This window comes from Lampris incognitus, chromosome 2 (genome assembly GCF_029633865.1).
Source record: "Lampris incognitus isolate fLamInc1 chromosome 2, fLamInc1.hap2, whole genome shotgun sequence".
NCBI classification, from domain to species: domain Eukaryota; kingdom Metazoa; phylum Chordata; class Actinopteri; order Lampriformes; family Lampridae; genus Lampris; species Lampris incognitus.
The window spans coordinates 85,092,512-85,111,589 of NC_079212.1; the positions used below are offsets into that span (position 1 = coordinate 85,092,512).

Here is a 19,078-nt window from a genome sequence, read left to right on the forward strand (position 1 = left end):
TTGGTTTGGGTATGTGTGTTGGTTTGGGTATGTGTGTTGGTTTGGGTATGTGTGTTGGTTTGGATGTGTGTGTTTAGTTTGGACGTGTGTTGGTTTGGATATGTGTGTTGGTTTGGGTATGTGTGTTGGTTTGGATATGTGTGTTGGTTTGGATGTGTGTGTTGGTTTGGGTATGTGTGTTGGTTCGGATATGTGTGTTGGTTTGGATGTGTGTGTTTAGTTTGGACATGTGTTGGTTTGGATATGTGTGTTGGTTTGGATGTGTGTGTTTAGTTTGGACGTGTTGGTTTGGATATGTGTGTTGGTTTGGATATGTGTGTTGGTTTGGATATGTTTGTTGGTTTGGGTATGTGTGTTGGTTTGGGTATGTTTGTTGGTTTGGGTATGTGTGTTGGTTTGGATATGTGTGTTGGTTTGGGTATGTGTGTTGGTTTGGATGTGTGTGTTTAGTTTGGATATGTGTGTTGGTTTGGGTATGTTTGTTGGTTTGGGTATGTGTGTTGGTTTGGATATGTGTGTTGGTTTGGGTATGTGTGTTGGTTTGGATGTGTGTGTTTAGTTTGGATATGTGTGTTGGTTTGGGTATGTTTGTTAGTTTGGATGTGTGTGTTTAGTTTGGACGTGTTGGTTTGGGTATGTGTGTTGGTTTGGATATGTGTGTTTAGTTTGGATATGTGTGTTGGTTTGGATGTGTGTGTTGGTTTGGGTATGTGTGTTGGTTCGGATATGTGTGTTGGTTTGGATGTGTGTGTTTAGTTTGGACATGTGTTGGTTTGGATATGTGTGTTGGTTTGGATGTGTGTGTTTAGTTTGGACGTGTTGGTTTGGATATGTGTGTTGGTTTGGATATGTGTGTTGGTTTGGATATGTTTGTTGGTTTGGATATGTGTGTTGGTTTGGGTATGTGTGTTGGTTTGGATATGTGTGTTTAGTTTGGACATGTGATGGTTTGGAAATGTGTGTTGGTTTGGATATGTGTGTTGGTTTGGATATGTTTGTTTGTTTGGATATGTGTGTTGGTTTGGGTATGTGTGTTGGTTTGGATATGTTTGTTGGTTTGGATATGTGTGTTGGTTTGGGTATGTTTGTTGGTTTGGGTATGTGTGTTGGTTTGGATATGTGTGTTGGTTTGGGTATGTGTGTTGGTTTGGATGTGTGTGTTTAGTTTGGATATGTGTGTTGGTTTGGGTATGTTTGTTAGTTTGGATGTGTGTGTTTAGTTTGGACGTGTTGGTTTGGATATGTGTGTTGGTTTGGATATGTGTGTTTAGTTTGGTGGTGTGTTGGTTTGTGTATGTGTGTTGGTTTGGATGTGTGTGTTTAGTTTGGACGTGTGTTGGTTTGGATATGTGTGTTGGTTTGGGTATGTGTGTTGGTTTGGGTATGTGTGTTGGTTTGGATATGTGTGTTGGTTTGGGTATGTGTGTTGGTTTGGATATGTGTGTTGGTTTGGATGTGTGTGTTGGTTTGGGTATGTGTGTTGGTTCGGATATGTGTGTTGGTTTGGATGTGTGTGTTTAGTTTGGACATGTGTTGGTTTGGATATGTGTGTTGGTTTGGATGTGTGTGTTTAGTTTGGACGTGTTGGTTTGGATATGTGTGTTGGTTTGGATATGTGTGTTGGTTTGGATATGTTTGTTGGTTTGGGTATGTGTGTTGGTTTGGGTATGTTTGTTGGTTTGGGTATGTGTGTTGGTTTGGATATGTGTGTTGGTTTGGGTATGTGTGTTGGTTTGGATGTGTGTGTTTAGTTTGGATATGTGTGTTGGTTTGGGTATGTTTGTTGGTTTGGGTATGTGTGTTGGTTTGGATATGTGTGTTGGTTTGGGTATGTGTGTTGGTTTGGATGTGTGTGTTTAGTTTGGATATGTGTGTTGGTTTGGGTATGTTTGTTAGTTTGGATGTGTGTGTTTAGTTTGGACGTGTTGGTTTGGATATGTGTGTTGGTTTGGATATGTGTGTTGGTTTGGATATGTTTGTTGGTTTGGATATGTGTGTTGGTTTGGGTATGTGTGTTGGTTTGGATATGTGTGTTTAGTTTGGACATGTGTTGGTTTGGAAATGTGTGTTGGTTTGGATATGTGTGTTGGTTTGGATATGTTTGTTTGTTTGGATATGTGTGTTGGTTTGGGTATGTGTGTTGGTTTGGATATGTTTGTTGGTTTGGATATGTGTGTTGGTTTGGGTATGTTTGTTGGTTTGGGTATGTGTGTTGGTTTGGATATGTGTGTTGGTTTGGGTATGTGTGTTGGTTTGGATGTGTGTGTTTAGTTTGGATATGTGTGTTGGTTTGGGTATGTTTGTTAGTTTGGATGTGTGTGTTTAGTTTGGGTATGTGTGTTGGTTTGGATTTGTGTGTTCTTGTAGTTTTGGAGTGTGTTGCTGTCGTTGTGTTGCAGCGCTGTGTGCTGGGGGAAACGGCATTTCGTGTTCCTGATCCTGATTCCGTCCTAACAAATAAGACACAGCGACAATAACTGGAATGGTCCTTTAAATCGCGCAATAGCTACTTTTGGCCACGGAGCGGCGCTGTCTACAAATACTAATCCGCTGTTTTTTCCGCCCAAATTCGAGGTCGTTTTATTTTCATATCTCACCATTGCAAGCAACCTGACGAGGCCTACCTTTAATTCCAGAACGCGGTGGCTGGGCGACTAAATACAGAACCGTTTGGTGTGAACAGGAGTAGCTCGTCTGAGCGGGGTAGTCTGAGCTGGGTCGGCTGAGCGGGGTCGTCTGAGCGGGGTCGGCTGAGCGGGGTAGTCTGAGCGGGGTCGGCTGAGCGGGGTAGTCTGAGCGGGGTCGGCTGAGCGGGGTAGTCTCGGCCGGGCAGGGTGACTGCGGACCAACACACAGTGGTTTCATTCAGCTCACGTATCGAAACAGCGCCACGAACGGCCCGGGGCTGCAGTGACATGACCTACATTCGAGCCTGCCAGTAACTTGAAGTGAGGACTTTGGGGTGCCTTCTGGTTGAGGGCGCCCCGCCATTCTAGGGCAGCACAACAACACACTAACTCACGACTGACCCACATTCCCTCGCACCCAGCTCGTTCCTGTGGCGCTGCGTGTGTTGGCGTCCCGCTAACAGGATTCTCTGGTCCCGCAGGACGGAACGTGACGGCGTGGAGGGGGCAGGCTGTGTGTGTGTGTGTGTGGGGGGGGGGTGTCACGGTGAGCTCCGCCCTTTCCGCACGTGCGCACTCTTCCTCCCTCCAGCCTCGCGTATTTGCATAAAATGTGTGTCAGTGGGCCAGCGCGCTAACGGCTCACATGGCGCGCGCACATGCAGCGGAGATTTACCAGCGTTCCAATGTCGAGAGAGAGAGAGCGGTAGAGGGAGAGAGAGGGGGGTGGGGGAGACAGAGAGAGAGAGAGAGAGCGGTAGAGGGAGAGGGGGGGGGTGGGGGAGACAGAGAGAGGGGGGGGAGAGAGAGCGGTAGAGGGAGAGGGGGGTGGGGGAGACAGAGGGAGAGGGAGAGGGGGCGGGGACAGAGAGAGAGGGAGAGAGAGGGGGGGAGAGAGAGAGAGGTTGACTCTTTTTGTAGTTTTTAGCAGTACAGCGATGTGTTATGATGGCGTGCGTGCTGTAACGTCGTGTACTGCGCTGTGTTGTTGCACCTTGTGCGGCGGCAACACTGTAACTGAATATGGCCATGCCCGTAAAGCCCTGCTGAAGTGAACTGAAGCGAATTAAGAGAAAGAGAGAGAAACATAGAGGGGAGAGACAGAGAGAGAGAGAGAAACATAAGAGGGGGAGAGAGAACCATAGAGGGGGGGAAAGAGAGAGAGAGAGAGAGAGAGAGAGAGAGAGAGAGAGAGAGAGAGAGAGAGAGAGAGAGAGAGAGAGAGAGAGAAACAGAGAGGGGGACAGACATAGAGAGAGTGTGACAGAGGGGGAGAGACAGAGAGAGAAACAGAGAGGGGGAGAGACAGAGAGAGAGGGAAACAGAGAGGGGGAGAGACAGAGGGGGAGAGACGTAGAGAGAGAGAGAAACAGAGGGGAGAGAGAGAGAGAGAGAGAGAGAGAGAGAGAGAGAGAGAGAGAGAGAGAGAGAGAGAGAGAGAGAGAAACAGGGGGAGAGACAGAGAGAGAGAGAAACATAGAGAGGGAGAGAGAGAAAAAGAGGGTGAGAGACAGAGAGAGAAACAGAGGGGGAGAGAGACAGAGAGGGGAAGAGAGAGAGAGAGAGAAACAGAGAGGGGGAGAGAGACAGAGGGGGAGAGAGAGAGAGAAACAGAGAGGGGGGGAGACAGAGAGGGGGAGAGAGAGAGGGAGAGAGAAAGAGAAACAGAGGGGGAGAGAGAGAGAAACAGGGGAGAGAGAGAGAGAGAGAGAGAGAGAGAGAGAGAGAGAGAGACAGAGAGGGAGAGAGAGAAACAGAGGGGAGAGAGAGGGAGAGAAACAGAGGGGAGAGAGAGAGAGAGAGAGAGAGAGAGAGAGAGAGAGAGAGAGAGAGAGAGAGAGAGAGAGAGAGAGAGAGAGAGAAACAGGGGGAGAGAGGGAGAGAAACAGAGGGGGAGAGAGAGGGAGATCCGGTATACAAAACAACAGAGGTTGACGGGACAAAACAGAATCGAGGACACAAAAAAAGCAGTCACATTTCTGCGCCAGCTGAAAACGTGCGGGTTATCTCCGCGTGCGGGTTATCTTCGCGTGCGGGTTATCTCTGGGCGTGTGCTGCGGGTGTTTAAACTATGCGCACGCTCACACCTCCGGCTTTGTTTACGCTGAAGTGAGCACGAGCAGCATCGCGCAGCGTGTTTGCAACATTCCACACACTGCTTGGTACGCGACGGGGATAACGGACCCGCAGCCTGGAGACGCCGAGCAGAGTCCGGATCAACCTGTCCACGAGACGCATCCCGGAGTCCGGATCAACCTGTCCACGAGACGCATCCCGGAGTCCGATCAACCTGTCCACGAGACGCATCCCGGAGTCCGGATCAACCTGTCCACGAGACGCATCCCGGAGTCCGGATCAACCTGTCCACGAGACGCATCCCGGAGAGGATTTCGAACCGATTCGATCTTTTTTGCGCACATTTCTCTAGATCTGTGTTTGTCTGACCCCCCATATCCTGCGCCGTAGCGCCGCTCTGGTCAGCGGGGTACAGTCTCTGTGCTTGGGCACCTTATGACACTTCCACCCACATCCCCCCAACTCCTCGTCAACACGCCGTGGACACCAGTCCAGCAGTAAATACCAGCCAGCGCAGCCGAACACAAGCGGGAACATGGAGAACAGTCCCGGTAAGTGCGCTTGGTGTGCCTGCACCAGTTGTCTTGCGGGGATTACTGGGCGACTTGTGAAATTCTCCCGGAAATGTGGATTTTTGTGGAGGCTTTGGTGGCCGTGTGAACATTTACACTTGCAGTGGTTGTGTGAAATGCATTGATGCCGTTCAACTGGTAACGAGCGTGTGATGTCTCGGCTAGGTAACGAGCGTGTGATGTCGGCTAGGTAACGAGCGTGTGATGTCTCGGCTAGGTAACGAGCGTGTGATGTCGGCTAGGTAACGAGCGTGTGATGTCTCGGCTAGGTAACGAGCGTGTGATGTCGGCTTGGTAACGAGCGTGTGATGTCGGCTTGGTCACGAGCGTGTGATGTCGGCTATGTAACGAGCGTGTGATGTCTCGGCTAAGTAACGAGCGTGTGATGTCTCGGCTAGGTAACGAGCGTGTGATGTCGGCTAGGTAACGAGCGTGTGATGTCGGCTTGGTCACGAGCGTGTGATGTCGGCTAGGTAACGCTCCTCCAGTTGTCAGTTGTGATGTGTCGACTTCCATGTGGTTTTCATACAGCGGTGGCCAACATGCGTACCGCGTCTCGGCGTCTCCGAGAGCTGCTGTAGGATTTCAGCTCTGACGCTGTCTGACCACCGCAGGCTGCAACTAGTGCCTCCTGGCTGCTCTACACTTCTGTCCGTCTGTCTCTGTCAAACACGGACACATGCCAGTACATCATGTATTGATTTGTGTAGGCTGGTTGTGTTTAAAACAAGTCAGTAGGAGTAATGGTGACTGACAGAGGGCTACACCGGCACAATACTGGTCTAGAGACGAGCCTCTGGGTGGGTGTCTGCATACCGTGGCTGATGGTGTTGTGTGATGGTGGTGTGTGATGTTGTTGTGTGATGGTGTTGTGTGATGTTGTTGTGTGATGGTGGTGTGTGATGGTGGTGTGTCATGTTGACGGAAGACTTCCCACCCCGTACATGTAAACAAACTCACATGAAGCACCACCTACAGCGCCCTCCATCCAACACACACTGCTCAGTGCACCCGCGGTCTCCGTCTTTCTCTAGAGATAAGATTCGTCGTAGACGAAAACCCTTTTCTGCCGAACCGCGGGGCGTTTCGTCGGTACTGCAGACCTCCGTGGCTTCGCCTGCCCACGTGCGCCCGTTAAAAGCAGTCCGTACGATAGGGGAAAGTGTGGTGGGTTCAGAGGTCAGCCCTTCTGACACTGACCGGTTCACACTGCGGTTCATTTGTTTCTCACACGTGCAGCGGGGCGTGTGCGTGTGCAACCATACTCGCTAGACCATAGCCAGCGCAACTGAGCGGTGCCAACTATGGAGCGTTCTGGCAACAAGCTGAAGGTCAGCCTTTGCGGCGATCACGCAGCTCATCTGAACCCTGGTCTAAACTTGGTACTGGAAGTTAATGATAGCACCGGAAGCTGACTGGCTTTCGCTTTGGCGCGTATCGTCGTATCACCAGCATGTTGTCTTGTTTACCTTTATATCAACTACTAAAACTTTTATCATGCTACTGAAAATAGCGGGTTGCAAAGTGCAAATAAGGAGCTGAAGATAAGCGAGGCTGATGCAACACTACTAGCTAGCACCGTTGTGTACTGGCTAATATAAACACCTTGCACGTTGCACGGAAGTTGGCCTGTTGGCAGGTGCGGGGTGCCGATACACGTTACAGGAGAAACTAGTCGGCTTGCTGCAGTGTTTGCCTGCAATTGCTGAGCTTCAGCTAACACGTCTTGGGTTTCTATCAATCCACTTCTCTGCGTCGCCATGGCGACGTTAAGTTTTGGTCGCCTCGTCCGACTGACTAGTCCTGCCGGAGAAAACCCAAATGCAGCGGAAACGTCCCCATGTCGTGTTATTTACAGCAGTCCTCCCTCTTCATCAGTCGGACGCTGCCGAGGCTGTTGTTGGTTCCGGCTCGGCGTTGTGTTGTGTTGAAACTGCGCTGTCATGATGAGCTGCGCCGCGTACACGACGCCGTCCCCGCAGAACGTGTCTAGAATAGTCACGTGGTGTCGTGTGTTCAGCGTGGAGTAGTGTGTGACGTGCGTGTCCGGTGGTGGACCGACGGAAGTGCGGCACATGCACAGCCTCCGCGGTCCACGTGCCGCGCGTGATTCCCGGCGCCCCGCCCCCTCCCGGTTATTCCGCTCGGCTCGACGGAACGTGTGCGGGCTGCCTGGTCAGTGGGTCAGAGGGCTTCGGGGCCGCCGGAGCCCCGCCCCTCTCCTCCCCGCCCCTCCCTGCTGCGGTCCACAGGAGGCTTCCGCAGTGTAAACTCTGGCGGACTCAGTGAAGTGACGGGTTGTCATGTTGCCTTGAGACTGGTAACCCTGAACTGGTCTGCTTCTATACAGCTTGACAACATGGATGAATCCTAGCGGCGCCGCGGCCTGCTGGTTTTGTATGCAGCTGCGGCAGTTGTGTTGTATCTATAATAACGTTCAACTCTTCTGCCAGTGAACACACAACATTTCAATTCATCAAACATAACAAAAGGGATCACTCTCTATGCATCGTTTGTTTGATGTTTTTGGCCCTATAGGTCTTCTGGTTAATACTGTGAGGCGCTCTGTTATCAACGTCCGGTCACAAGAGTGGACATTTTTAAAAAATCTTGTTGGCTGTTATCAGCCAGTGTTTTCCTTAAGTAAAGCCTCAGACTATGGCTCAGCAGCAGAAAGGGCTTGAGTCAAGGCTGCATTATCAGTTCCCCCATGTGCACCGCATAACCTCTGGAAGACTGACGAGGTACGGGGCCTAACCGCCATGAGCATCCCCGTCCGTGCTACTCTGCAGCTCACCTTCTGACCCAGAACCACAGACACATGTGTTTTTCACTACGCATAGCAAAGCTGTTGCCCCAAATGTGCAGAATTCTTCTGACATTCCTGTAATTCCTGACACTTGGAGAGATAATGCTTCTTGCACCTCCCAGAAACCATGTGTTGCTGGTGTCATTCACGTTAGCAAGGGCCAGGAGCTCTCATCTCACAGCAAGCCTGCTTCTCAGTCTGGAAACGTCTTCTGACGGCAATGCAGAATAAAAAAGCCACATAGACAGTGCCCGATTTGGTCAAAGAATAGTACTTTCACCTCGGGAGAGAGGTAACCAGCCTCCCCAGCTCTTGTTGGAAATACAGGTTTGGATACGTGGAGCTTTTTCTCATCATTAAAGACGACATTTTAAGTGTACTATACAATGCCCCAAGCAACTCTGTGCCAGTTTATTGAAAAGTCATCTCCAGATTTGGTCCAACAATGTGGATTTGGGATTAGAGCAACGGTGGTGAGTTGACATGTGGGAGCTCCACTACTCTGAAACAACAGAACCTCTTAAACACTGCGGTTGTCAATGGATTCACACAACCCCGTTGATTATTCTTCAAACTATAGTTATTTGATGGGTCAATAAGCTGGACACATGAGTCAACTGCTGCCCACAAAGAACCTCGGAAGAAACATGTCCACTTTTGTTCATGGCCTCATTAGAAACCTCGTGACATGGGGGCGACGGCGTCACGTGCTGCAAAGCCACAGCCCATGCACAGTTATAAACGCTCACATGACAGGAAGAAGAGTGGAATGAGTGTACTTCATAAGGGGGCGTACCCCTCGCGCCATTGAGATGAGTAAGTTGTGTATGAATCACTTGCCTGCCATGTGTTCCCCATGGCTGGGACACCTGAGATAGTCTGGAAGGGAAGGGCCACGGCTTGTTTTGTACATATTGTAGTTTTTATGGTTTTGTGTGTCTCTGTCACATGTTGTAGTCTGCACTGGAGCGTGGCCAAGATATGGTTTCCTATGTGCACGGTCCGCCCTCCAACCACCTGACATTCCTGGACAGGGTGCAGAGACGGAGGAGCTTCAGCAGGAATGTATGGAGGGTTGCATTAGGGACACGTAGAGGGGGCTGTGTGCTTCATATGACACTGACATACCCTGTCCTCTTCAGGTGTCGCATCGCACCGTGACCTTAAGCCCCTGGCCGCACACACATGTGCTGGATTTAAAGCTGACCTGTCAGGTTCAGGACATGCTTTTCACACACAAACCCTCCAGCCCGGAGCACTTTTCGCAGTTGGCGCTGACACGTGACAACTGAGGAATTAAGGAGACACTTTAAAAGCTAAGCGGGGATGCAGCACGTGTTGTCTCAAGGAGAGGGAAGGAGCAGGGAGCAGAGGGAGGCTTTCTAACTGATTGGTCAAGGTCCTTGTGAGAAAACGTGCACAGACTTTCTAAACAACTCAAGGATACGTGTGTTATTTCAGACAGTATTTTCATTCAAGTTGAAATAACATTGTTTTGACCTGTGTGCAATAACGTGCAAATAAAAAAACGCAAAAAAAAGAAACGTGACAAATAGTCTGATAATATTTTTACAGGCTGTACTAAAATGCATTATTAGACAGTACGGGGCATAAAAGGTAACCTGCTAGATGCAGTTGGGCTGACAAAGACCGACACAGCATACCAGTCTCACCCGAGGTTTCGTGTGGAGAAGTGTGTAGCCCATATTGGCTGACTTCAGTCCTAAGTACATAAATAAATGTGTCACCGAGAGAACACGGTCGACTGGCAACGTGACTGCGCAGCAGCTTACGCAGCTCTGCGCAGCTCTGCGCAGCGGGGATCCGCCGGCTCTGCACTCTGCAGCTGTGCGGCACAGCGCCTCCGCTCCCCCAACGTGATCTGTCCTCCGCTTGTTGTTGCGCAGCCGCCGCCGCCACGCACACGGGACTGCGCAGCGGCCTTGTGGGCGGGGCGGGGCTCTCAGGCGTCCATGTGAGCTCGTGGTCAGGTGGCGGGTGCGCGGCCAGCGGGGGGGGGGGGGGGGGCGAGAGCAGTCACGCTCCATATTTGAAGGGCGCGCAGACGGAGCCGCGGCCACGTGACGGGAAGCGGCTCATCTCACGGAGAGAACACGACTCCCCAAAACACATGGGCGCGAGTCATGAAGGGCTCCGGCAGGAAGCCCGCAGACCCGCACAGCTGATCTGTAACGTGTTGCGGGGGCAAACCGGAACGAACGCGAATAGATCCGTGAAGCGTTCAAGTAGGAAACCGGAACCAACTCTGAGGCTCTTTACAGAGTGGAAACCGGAAACCGAAACCAACTCCGAGGCTCTTTACAGAGTGTAAACCGGGAACCGGAACCAACTCGGAGGCTCTTTACAGAGTGTACATAGGGAACCGGGAACCGGAACCAACTCTGAGGCTCTTTACAGAGTGTACACCGGGAACCGGAACCAACTCGGAGGCTCTTTACAGAGTGTACACCGGGAACCGGAACCAACTCGGAGGCTCTTTACAGAGCGTACACCGGGAACCGGAACCAACTCGGAGGCTCTTTACAGAGTGTAAACCGGGAACCGGAACCAACTCTGAGGCTCTTTACAGAGTCACACGTGACGCTGCGTGTACCGCCTGTTAACCGTGTGAATACTCGTTCAGACCAACACTGTTTCACTCGTTACCTACGCCCGTCCACACACACTACTTTATAATCTGATAATAATCCGATGATATCTGTAATTTAATCTCATAATAGGTGCTGGTGGTTAGATGGTTAGAGTTTTATGCCCGGCTGAAGGCTCAGGGCATGTGAGGCACCTACGTGACACTGGTATAAATGCAGTTTAATGTCGGGGTGAGGGGTTATAACCCTGCCATGATTACCACTGGGCTGTACAACCCCCCCCAAAATAAACTATTTGCCCTCATAAAACATGACAAGGCGTGACTTTACCCTTATAACGCCCATTAATGTGGAAACAAAAACAATCATTTTGTTCACCCCCACGCACAACACGATGTTCAACCCAATGTTAAGCCCTGATGTACACAAACCCCTTTAGATGGATAGACCCTAAGGCCTTTTGACCCATTTTGGGTCACCTTCCATAATTAAGTATTGAAATGAGGCTTTACTTACTGACAACTAAACAGAAAGCTTTGTTTTAAAGAGATAAGTGCCTGGCAACCTGGAAGCAGTCAGCCACAGCTGTGTTGTGGGCCACACCGCAAGATTAGCTGGAGGCCGGGTTTTCAAAACGTACAACACAAGTATTTCAGAACGACCAAGACAGTCATTATGACCGTTTTGGATTTTCAAAGTTTACTAACTTTGTGGGGAGGGGGGGATACTGACCTGCCGCTCCCTGAATTCTCCTAAAATTACATATATTTGCATTTAAAATTAGTTTTAGCTCAACTGCACAAAAAAGGTTATAAAATGACCGTCTCGTAATTTGCGCGTGATGGTGCGCGTCATGTAAGTATTTATGACGTGTGTTGGTGGCGTCATTTCCTTCGTGAAGTTCGTTGCTCTGTCCTAGGAACACACTAGCGCCCTCCAGTGGAGAGAAATGGTCTAAAGTTGATGTGTGAGTGTGTCCAACATGTCTGGTTACAGACGCACCATGACTACCACCGAGGCGCTGCAGTATTTACAGGCGTTGGACAGCGGCCATTTTAAATTGTTTGAAAAATATTATTAAAGTGGTTAAAATGTTAATTTTGGTGTCAGTTAGTTTCTTAACAGACATACTAACATATGTAATGCATTAATATATCAACTGGGTATTTATCTTGACACAATATAGAGTTTAAAAACCGTGGCGGTCAAAATGACCGCCTACGGTCGTTGTAGTAGTTTTTAAGTCCCGGTCGTTGTTTGGGACTGTTTCAGTATTTATTTTCAGTTCTTTTTTACATGTCACGTTTTATAGGCCTTGTTACGTTTGTTAGATTAGCAATATGTGTTTTCCAGGTCATATTTTCCCTTTTCAATTTCGCTATTCAAGTTCGACCACGTCTCTCTGAAGTTTAAATTGTTTAAAAATGGTATTATAGTAGTTACAATTTTAGTTCTGGTGTCAGTTAGTTTCATAACAGACATACTAACATGGTGTCAGTTTCATAACAGACATACTAACATATATGTAATGCATTCATATCTCAACTGGGTATGTATCTTGACAGAATATAGAGTTTAAACACTGGCGGTCATTTTGGAGTGAAATCTAACAACTTGCATAAACATTGTTATACTTTTGGGCGTGAGCATGTGTGCATGTTGGGAAAGCCAAGCAGACCGGCAGAATTAAAATAGGCTCAATTTGAATTTCCTCACAGATCTAGAACACTGAACTAAACCCATCTTCCTCTTCTGGCCTGCAGGTAGCGTTATCCTGTACGCAGGCTCAACTGGCAGTGCCAGCCCCAGTCCTGGCAGCCCCTCCAGCGGCTACCAAACCCAGTCACCGTCCTCCCACTCTCAGCCCTCGTCCCCAGAGGGTGTCTCCTTTCAAGAGATCGGTTCCCAGAAACAGAGAGGCGAGCAAGGAGGCGGAAGTCCGCCACCGCCCAAAATGGTCTTCCAGTTCCCCGAAGTGAACAAGGCATCGAGTGCCCAAATTACAGGAATGTCACCTGCCACCTACCACCACCCCATAGCGGCCAAAAGACCTTGTGGATTTACGGGCTCATTCACCAGTAAGTAGAGCATTCACTGCCTTCCTTCTTGTTCTGTATTCGTCTGCCTGTAGTTCACTGTTTTATGTGTCTCTGACAATGGATGTGTGCTTCACGTAGAGACCGGCGGCATGGTGCTCCTGTGCAAGGTGTGTGGCGACATCGCATCCGGGTTCCATTATGGTGTGCACGCCTGTGAAGGTTGCAAGGTGAGGCATTCATTCCTCTGTTGTGCTGGGACACTCTTCTACTGCTTGGCATGCGTGCATGAAAGCATGAACACGTCACATCTTACCGTGTCCATTTTTCTCACCACAGGGCTTCTTCAGGCGCAGTATCCAGCAGAATATCCACTACAAGATGTGTGTGAAGAACGAGAACTGTCTGATCATGCGCATGAACCGAAATCGCTGCCAGCACTGCCGCTTCAAGAAGTGTCTCTCTGTGGGCATGTCCAGAGATGGTGAGAAGAAATGTCTTTTTTTTATCATGGCAGAACCACTGCGAACCCAGCCAGGGAAAACTGAAATTAACCTCCAGCCATGTCTCAATGCAGAGAGGAAATATGGGTTTCAGCCATGTGATTTCATTTCTAATCTCACAGCAGAACAGAGGGCATGGGGCTGGTCATGTGTAGTCATCAATTTGGATTAGACCCGCATCCCCATCATGTATAATGTTGTGATGTATAGCTCTTATTTCACGACGTATGCAGGTAATATCTCAGAATCAGCTGTTGAAGCTGATTTTGACCACGTGAGGCCTCAGTTATTATAAATCCTCTTTGCTAAGAAACTTGTTGTTGAAAGGGCCAGAGGTTTATCTCGCCCCCCATCACAAACCATCCGTTATCTGGCTCCAGCGTCCTCATCCCTTTACTCTCCACCTCCTCCTATCTGTGTCTCTTGTTCCCTTTTGTCTCGCTCTCTCCTTGCCCTGCTGCATGATTTATAACAGGAGGAGCTCAGGAGTCCCAGTAGTCATCAATCATGAGGAAAACTGTGACAAATATGGTTTATTTCGGGAAAGTGGGCCACAAAGCCGTTAAATACCCCATTTGTTCAACTTAATGGGCTTTAGTACCTATTATTTTTTTACAGCGCCGGCCGACAGTGACAGTCATTTTCTAAGCGTTGTTCCATAATGCAGTTCTAGCCAGTTCATCACAAGAACACAGCTGAAGATGTAGTTAAAGAAAGTCAATGCACAGCATTGTTTCCCAGCAGGTCCTATCTCGCTAGGGAGTTGACCACACTAGGTGATAATAAATCATCTGCTTATCTGGGGCAAACATTTTTAGTTGACCCCAAAAAAAGGCAGAATGCAGCAGAGGCAAAAGACTAGCGAATACAGCAGATTTTTTATTTATTTGTCTCAAAAATCACCACATATATACTCCTTATTACTATGTGACATATCGTCTTCTGATCACAAATTTAAAAAATACAGCTAGATCAGATGAAGAGTGTGTAACCCACAACCTCAATTTATGTTTTCCACTCCTGCTAATTGACCGGCACCGTTCACTTCCTACGTTAATCATCCTATTTTATTTTATTTTTTTGTTACTTTCAACCCTTTGTCTTTGGTCCCCCCACCTCATCCACCTCTTCTATCTGTCTCACCTTACCAACCCTCTGTGACTCTCTCAATCTGTCACTGGGCTAATGACATCACAGCCACTGCTCACTGACCCAGTGACCTACTTCCACCGACAGGAGAGAGTGAGAGCTCCAACCAAAGACAGGGGAAGGCAGAGACTCTGGGGGGAGGGGGTTTAGCATACAGTAACAGATTGCTATAAATAGGGTTTGCAAAAAGAGGTGAAGTTGCAAGAGCAGGGGGGTGGGGGTGATTGGGAAGAGGGAGAAGAGGATGAAGGTGTCAGATGAGGAAAGCGGTTTAGCTGCGCTAACTCCAGTCATCACAATAGGAGATGGTAAAGCCAGATGGATTAAAAAGGCCTTTGGAGGATAATAATTCATATGTTTGCACACTATATGGAGTCAGAGAATGTCAAGTGCGGTGGTCATAATGAGAAAAAAGCCCTAGCAAATCATTCCATCCTCAACTGTCAAACGCCTTGAAGGTGTAGACTGCATAAAATACCTCACCCCTGGTGCAGTTCATGTATCCAGTTCACAGTTCCTGAATTTTCCTTCGGGGGTGAATAAAGGTTATCTTGTCTTATTAAAATCAAGGCTTGCCAGTAAGGGATGGGTTGTAATATTGATGCTTGCAACAAAGCCTAACACGGCATCTTCTCTCCTGGTTGGTTTCTCCCTAGCTGTGCGTTTTGGGCGTATTCCTAAACGGGAGAAGCAGAGGCTGTTGGATGAGATGCAGAGCTACATGAACAGCCTCAATGAATCAGGATGCATGGAGGCTGAGGCTTCGTCTCCTCCCGAGGACTCCTGCAGTTCGGAGAACCAGTCAAATGAAGCAGCTGGCGTCATATCACAGTCCTACCAGAATACCTTTGTGCATGTTGAGGAGAAACCACTCAAGATGGCTGCCAACAACAATAAGAACAATGGCTCTTCATCTTTCCTCAACAGTGCAGCTCAAGATTCTGCCTTATCGCACGGGTCATCTCAGCTTCAGGCGCAAACCCATCCTAGCCCCACTCGATGGTGCCATTCAAACGTGCCATCTGGCTATTATGTCCCCTCACATTGCCCTGTCGCCTCTAACAACAACAGCCCTACGAGCACCAACGTCGACAATGCAAAGTACACCCACATCTCATCTTCTGACCAGAGTCGTTGCCCTGTCAGTGGCAGATCATCTTCTCAGTCCTACCACACCAACAGCAGCAGCTTTGCACCCAGTGATTCCCAGAACCAAAATTCCTGTCCTTGGAAGTTGAACGGAGGAGCCAAAGTGCTGGTGAGTTTCATTTTTCGTCTGTGAATGTGTGTTAGCTGTCAATATCAATACATATTTAAAATAAATGCATATACTTAGGGGTAAGCTAGTCTGTAGTTGTAGCTAAAAATCGTTGATCCTAAACTTAAAGTAGGAATAACCATGCAGATGCCAGAAATAACTATGGAACAATACAACTATGAATAAGAACATCCTGACCCTTCCTCCCTTCTTTTCCTTATTTCAATTAATCCCTAGGCATGTCCTCTAAATGCCTGTCCCGTGGCTCCTGCCAGTCGTTCCAGTCAAGAGGTGTGGGAGTCTTTCTCCCAGTGCTTCACCCCTGCTGTCAAAGAGGTGGTGGAATTTGCCAAGAGTATTCCTGGCTTCCAGAGTCTGAGTCAGCATGACCAGGTCATGCTGCTCAAGTCCGGGACGTTCCAGGTATGTCCAGCGGCGGGCAAATTTAGAAATACAACATGTGGTACTGGACAGGATGGGCATATGTTTATTTCTGTGCTTCTTCTCTCCTTCCCCTGAGGACTTTACTGATGCTAATCTGACCTGGTTCTTCCCTTTAGGTTCTGATGGTGAGATTTTGCTCATTGTTTGACCCCCGGGAGAGGACTGTGACCTTCCTCAATGGACAGACGTATTCGCTGGCATCATTGCGGGCTCTTGGCATGGCCTCCTTACTGGACTCCATGTTTGACTTCAGTGAGAAGCTCGGATCTCTAGGTCTGGAACCTGATGAGATGGCCCTTTTCATGGCTGTGGTGCTGGTTTCTGCTGGTAAGATGCGCGCACACACAGACAGACATACACACAGACAGACACACACACACACACACACACACTGTACAGTTCACTCAGCCCTAACCTCAGTGTCTTCTCCTTGTCCTTCGTGTGGCTCCTCAGATCGCTCTGGTATAGTGGAGGTCATGGCAGTGGAGCGACTGCAGGAGAATCTGATTCAAGCACTTCGCTCCCTTGTCACCCGCCGTTGTCCCGATGACAGCACCCTCTTCCCTAAGCTACTACTGCGTCTGCCTGACCTGCGAACCCTCAACAATCAGCACTCTGACAAGCTGCTGGCCTTCCGCATAGACCCTTGAGCAGTGAGGGCCAACCCAAAGAAGCGCCGCTTAACATGGGCATCTGCCTTTGGGGAACCTCCCTGCTTTCCATACGGGCCGAGCCAGCTGCAGACTCTGGCCTTTGTGTGACGGACTGTTGTTCGGGGGAACCATGCCATGTCTGACTTCCGTGATTGAAGAGGACCGGGAAAGAAGAATAAGTGTAGGGATGAGGACACAGCTATGGGTGGTGACTCCTGAAACAGACTGGAAATTGTGAAACCACCCTCATCAACTGCTGTCACGATCGTCGAACTCGGACTGCTGACACTTACCTTGTTGTTTACCCCCTCGTCACTTCCAGTGATTGTCTGAAGACCAAAATTCGAGAGCCTGTTCCTCCCTCCTTTCTCATTCCTTACCCCACGTGATTCTCCGAGCACACACTGTCGCACAACTAACAAGAGAGATGCACATTTTCCTGGCCGGAGAAAAGGGAATATGGACTCCTTCACCGCCAACGGTATCTTTCTATACATTCAATGCTACAAGACTAAAAAGCACTTTCCATCTCTTAAGAAACCTCCAGAATCAGATATGTAATATATATATATATTTATATACATATACATATACAGCAATAGAGATGTTTACCGCGTCATTGAGAGGACTGTTTGTTTATGCACTGTCAAAATAATCTAAGCTATTTTCAAATGATGAAATGTTGGAAATCTTTATGAAAATCATCCCTTTTGGGATTGTTGAGAAATGTACAATATTTTTTAAGATTTCAGAGTAAGTTGCATTAAGTTTGTATACAATCTGTGTGCAGTAATCAGGGAGATATATTGGTCATTTCAGACCGTGTCTGATGGGTTGTGTATCAAGTTGATCGGATGTACATTTTGTATATAATCTTAACGTTTGGTTCTTACCTTGTCAGTGTGCAGATTCTTGATATGGAAATGAATTTATTGTTTGATTACTGTGTGAATTATGATGGCAATACTGAGCAAAGTGCTCTTTTCACTGCAAAAAAAAGCAAAAATGAAATAAAAATAAAATATAGCAGCGTTTGAACCATTGCTCCGAGTATCAACTTTTTATTGGAACCAGTGTCGTTGAAATAAACGTCAACTGACTGCATAACCCTGTGCATAACCTTGTGTTAACATTTTATGGTATACCGTTGTTTCAGTCTTGGTCTCGTTTCACAACCAGAATCATCTTTATTTGGCCAAATATATATATAAATATATATACATATATATATATATACATACATACATACATACATACACACACACACACACACACACACACACACATACATGGCATATATTCCTTGGGTGCAGTGGTTAGCGCTGTTGCCTCACAGCAAGAAGGTCCTAGGTTGGAACCCCGGGGTTGTCCAACCTTGGGGGAGTTTGCATGTTCTCCCTGTGTCTATGGTGGGTTTTCTCCAGGTCTTCCGGTTTCCCCCACCATCAAAAAGACATGCGTGTTAGGGTTAATACTCCTGTCTGTGCCCCTGACCGAGGCATGGCGAGACCAACTGGAGTTGGTCCCCGGGTGCTGCACGGCAGCTGCCCACTGCTGCTAGCTACACAGCTAGCATGGGTTAAATGCAGAGGAAGAATTTCCCCACGGGGATTAATAAAGTAGTAAAATAAAAATGTAATATATGTATACATGTGTGTGTGTGCACGCGCGTGCTAAAACTAATACATTTTTTTTTCAATTTTCCCACTTTCTCTCCTCAATTGTATTTGGCCAATTACCCCACTCTTCCGAGCCATTCCAGTCGCTGCTCCACCCCCTTTGCCGATCCGGGGAGGGCTGCAGACTACCACATGCCTCCTCCCATACATGTGGAGTCACTAGCCGCTTCTTTTCACCTGACTGAGGAGTTTCACCAGGGGGGCGTAGCGCATGGGAGGATCACGCTATTCCCCCCAAGTTCCCCCTCCGAACAGATGCCCCGACCGACCAGAGGAGGCGCTAGTGCAGTGACCAGGACACATACCCAAGTCCGGCTTCCCACCCACAGACATGGCCAATTGTGTCTGTAGGGACGCCTGACCAAGCCGGAGGTAACACAGGGATTCGAACCGGCGATCCTCGTGTTGGTAGGCAACAGAATAGACCGCCACGCTACCCGGACGCCCCTAATAAAGATTTTTGAAATTGGATTTTCCATGAATGAATAACAGATAAGTAGAGGTGGTGAAGAAAGATGATGAAAGGTGTTTGGATATTATGTCTTCCTTCTCCAGGCCAGCAGGGAAAAGATAAAGCTGAATATGCTGAATGGATGGGGTATATGTAGAAGTCTGAAGGCCGCATCATTTGTTTGTGTAAAATGTTCTCTATCGCCTTTACTA

General features: G+C 48.4%; 1 protein-coding gene across 1 annotated transcript; it reads left to right on the forward strand.

Moving 5' to 3' along the window:
• The first annotated feature begins 4,505 nt into the window (after window positions 1-4,505).
• Window positions 4,506-17,779, forward strand: LOC130106706 (nuclear receptor subfamily 1 group D member 2-like). Its single transcript, XM_056272924.1, has 8 exons — window positions 4,506-5,254; window positions 12,457-12,771; window positions 12,871-12,959; window positions 13,069-13,213; window positions 15,038-15,639; window positions 15,877-16,062; window positions 16,200-16,410; window positions 16,537-17,779. The coding sequence occupies exons 1-8, from the start codon at window positions 5,239-5,241 to the stop codon at window positions 16,731-16,733; spliced, it is 1,761 nt and encodes a 586-aa protein (XP_056128899.1). The 5' UTR covers window positions 4,506-5,238; the 3' UTR covers window positions 16,734-17,779.
• Window positions 17,780-19,078: the final 1,299 nt, after the last annotated feature.

Coding starts and splice junctions, on each gene's coding strand:
- LOC130106706 (XM_056272924.1), top strand. Junction 13,214..15,037: donor TGTGGGCATGTCCAGAGATG/GTGAGAAGAAAT, acceptor GTTTCTCCCTAG/CTGTGCGTTTTGGGCGTATT. Junction 16,411..16,536: donor TGTGGTGCTGGTTTCTGCTG/GTAAGATGCGCG, acceptor GTGGCTCCTCAG/ATCGCTCTGGTATAGTGGAG.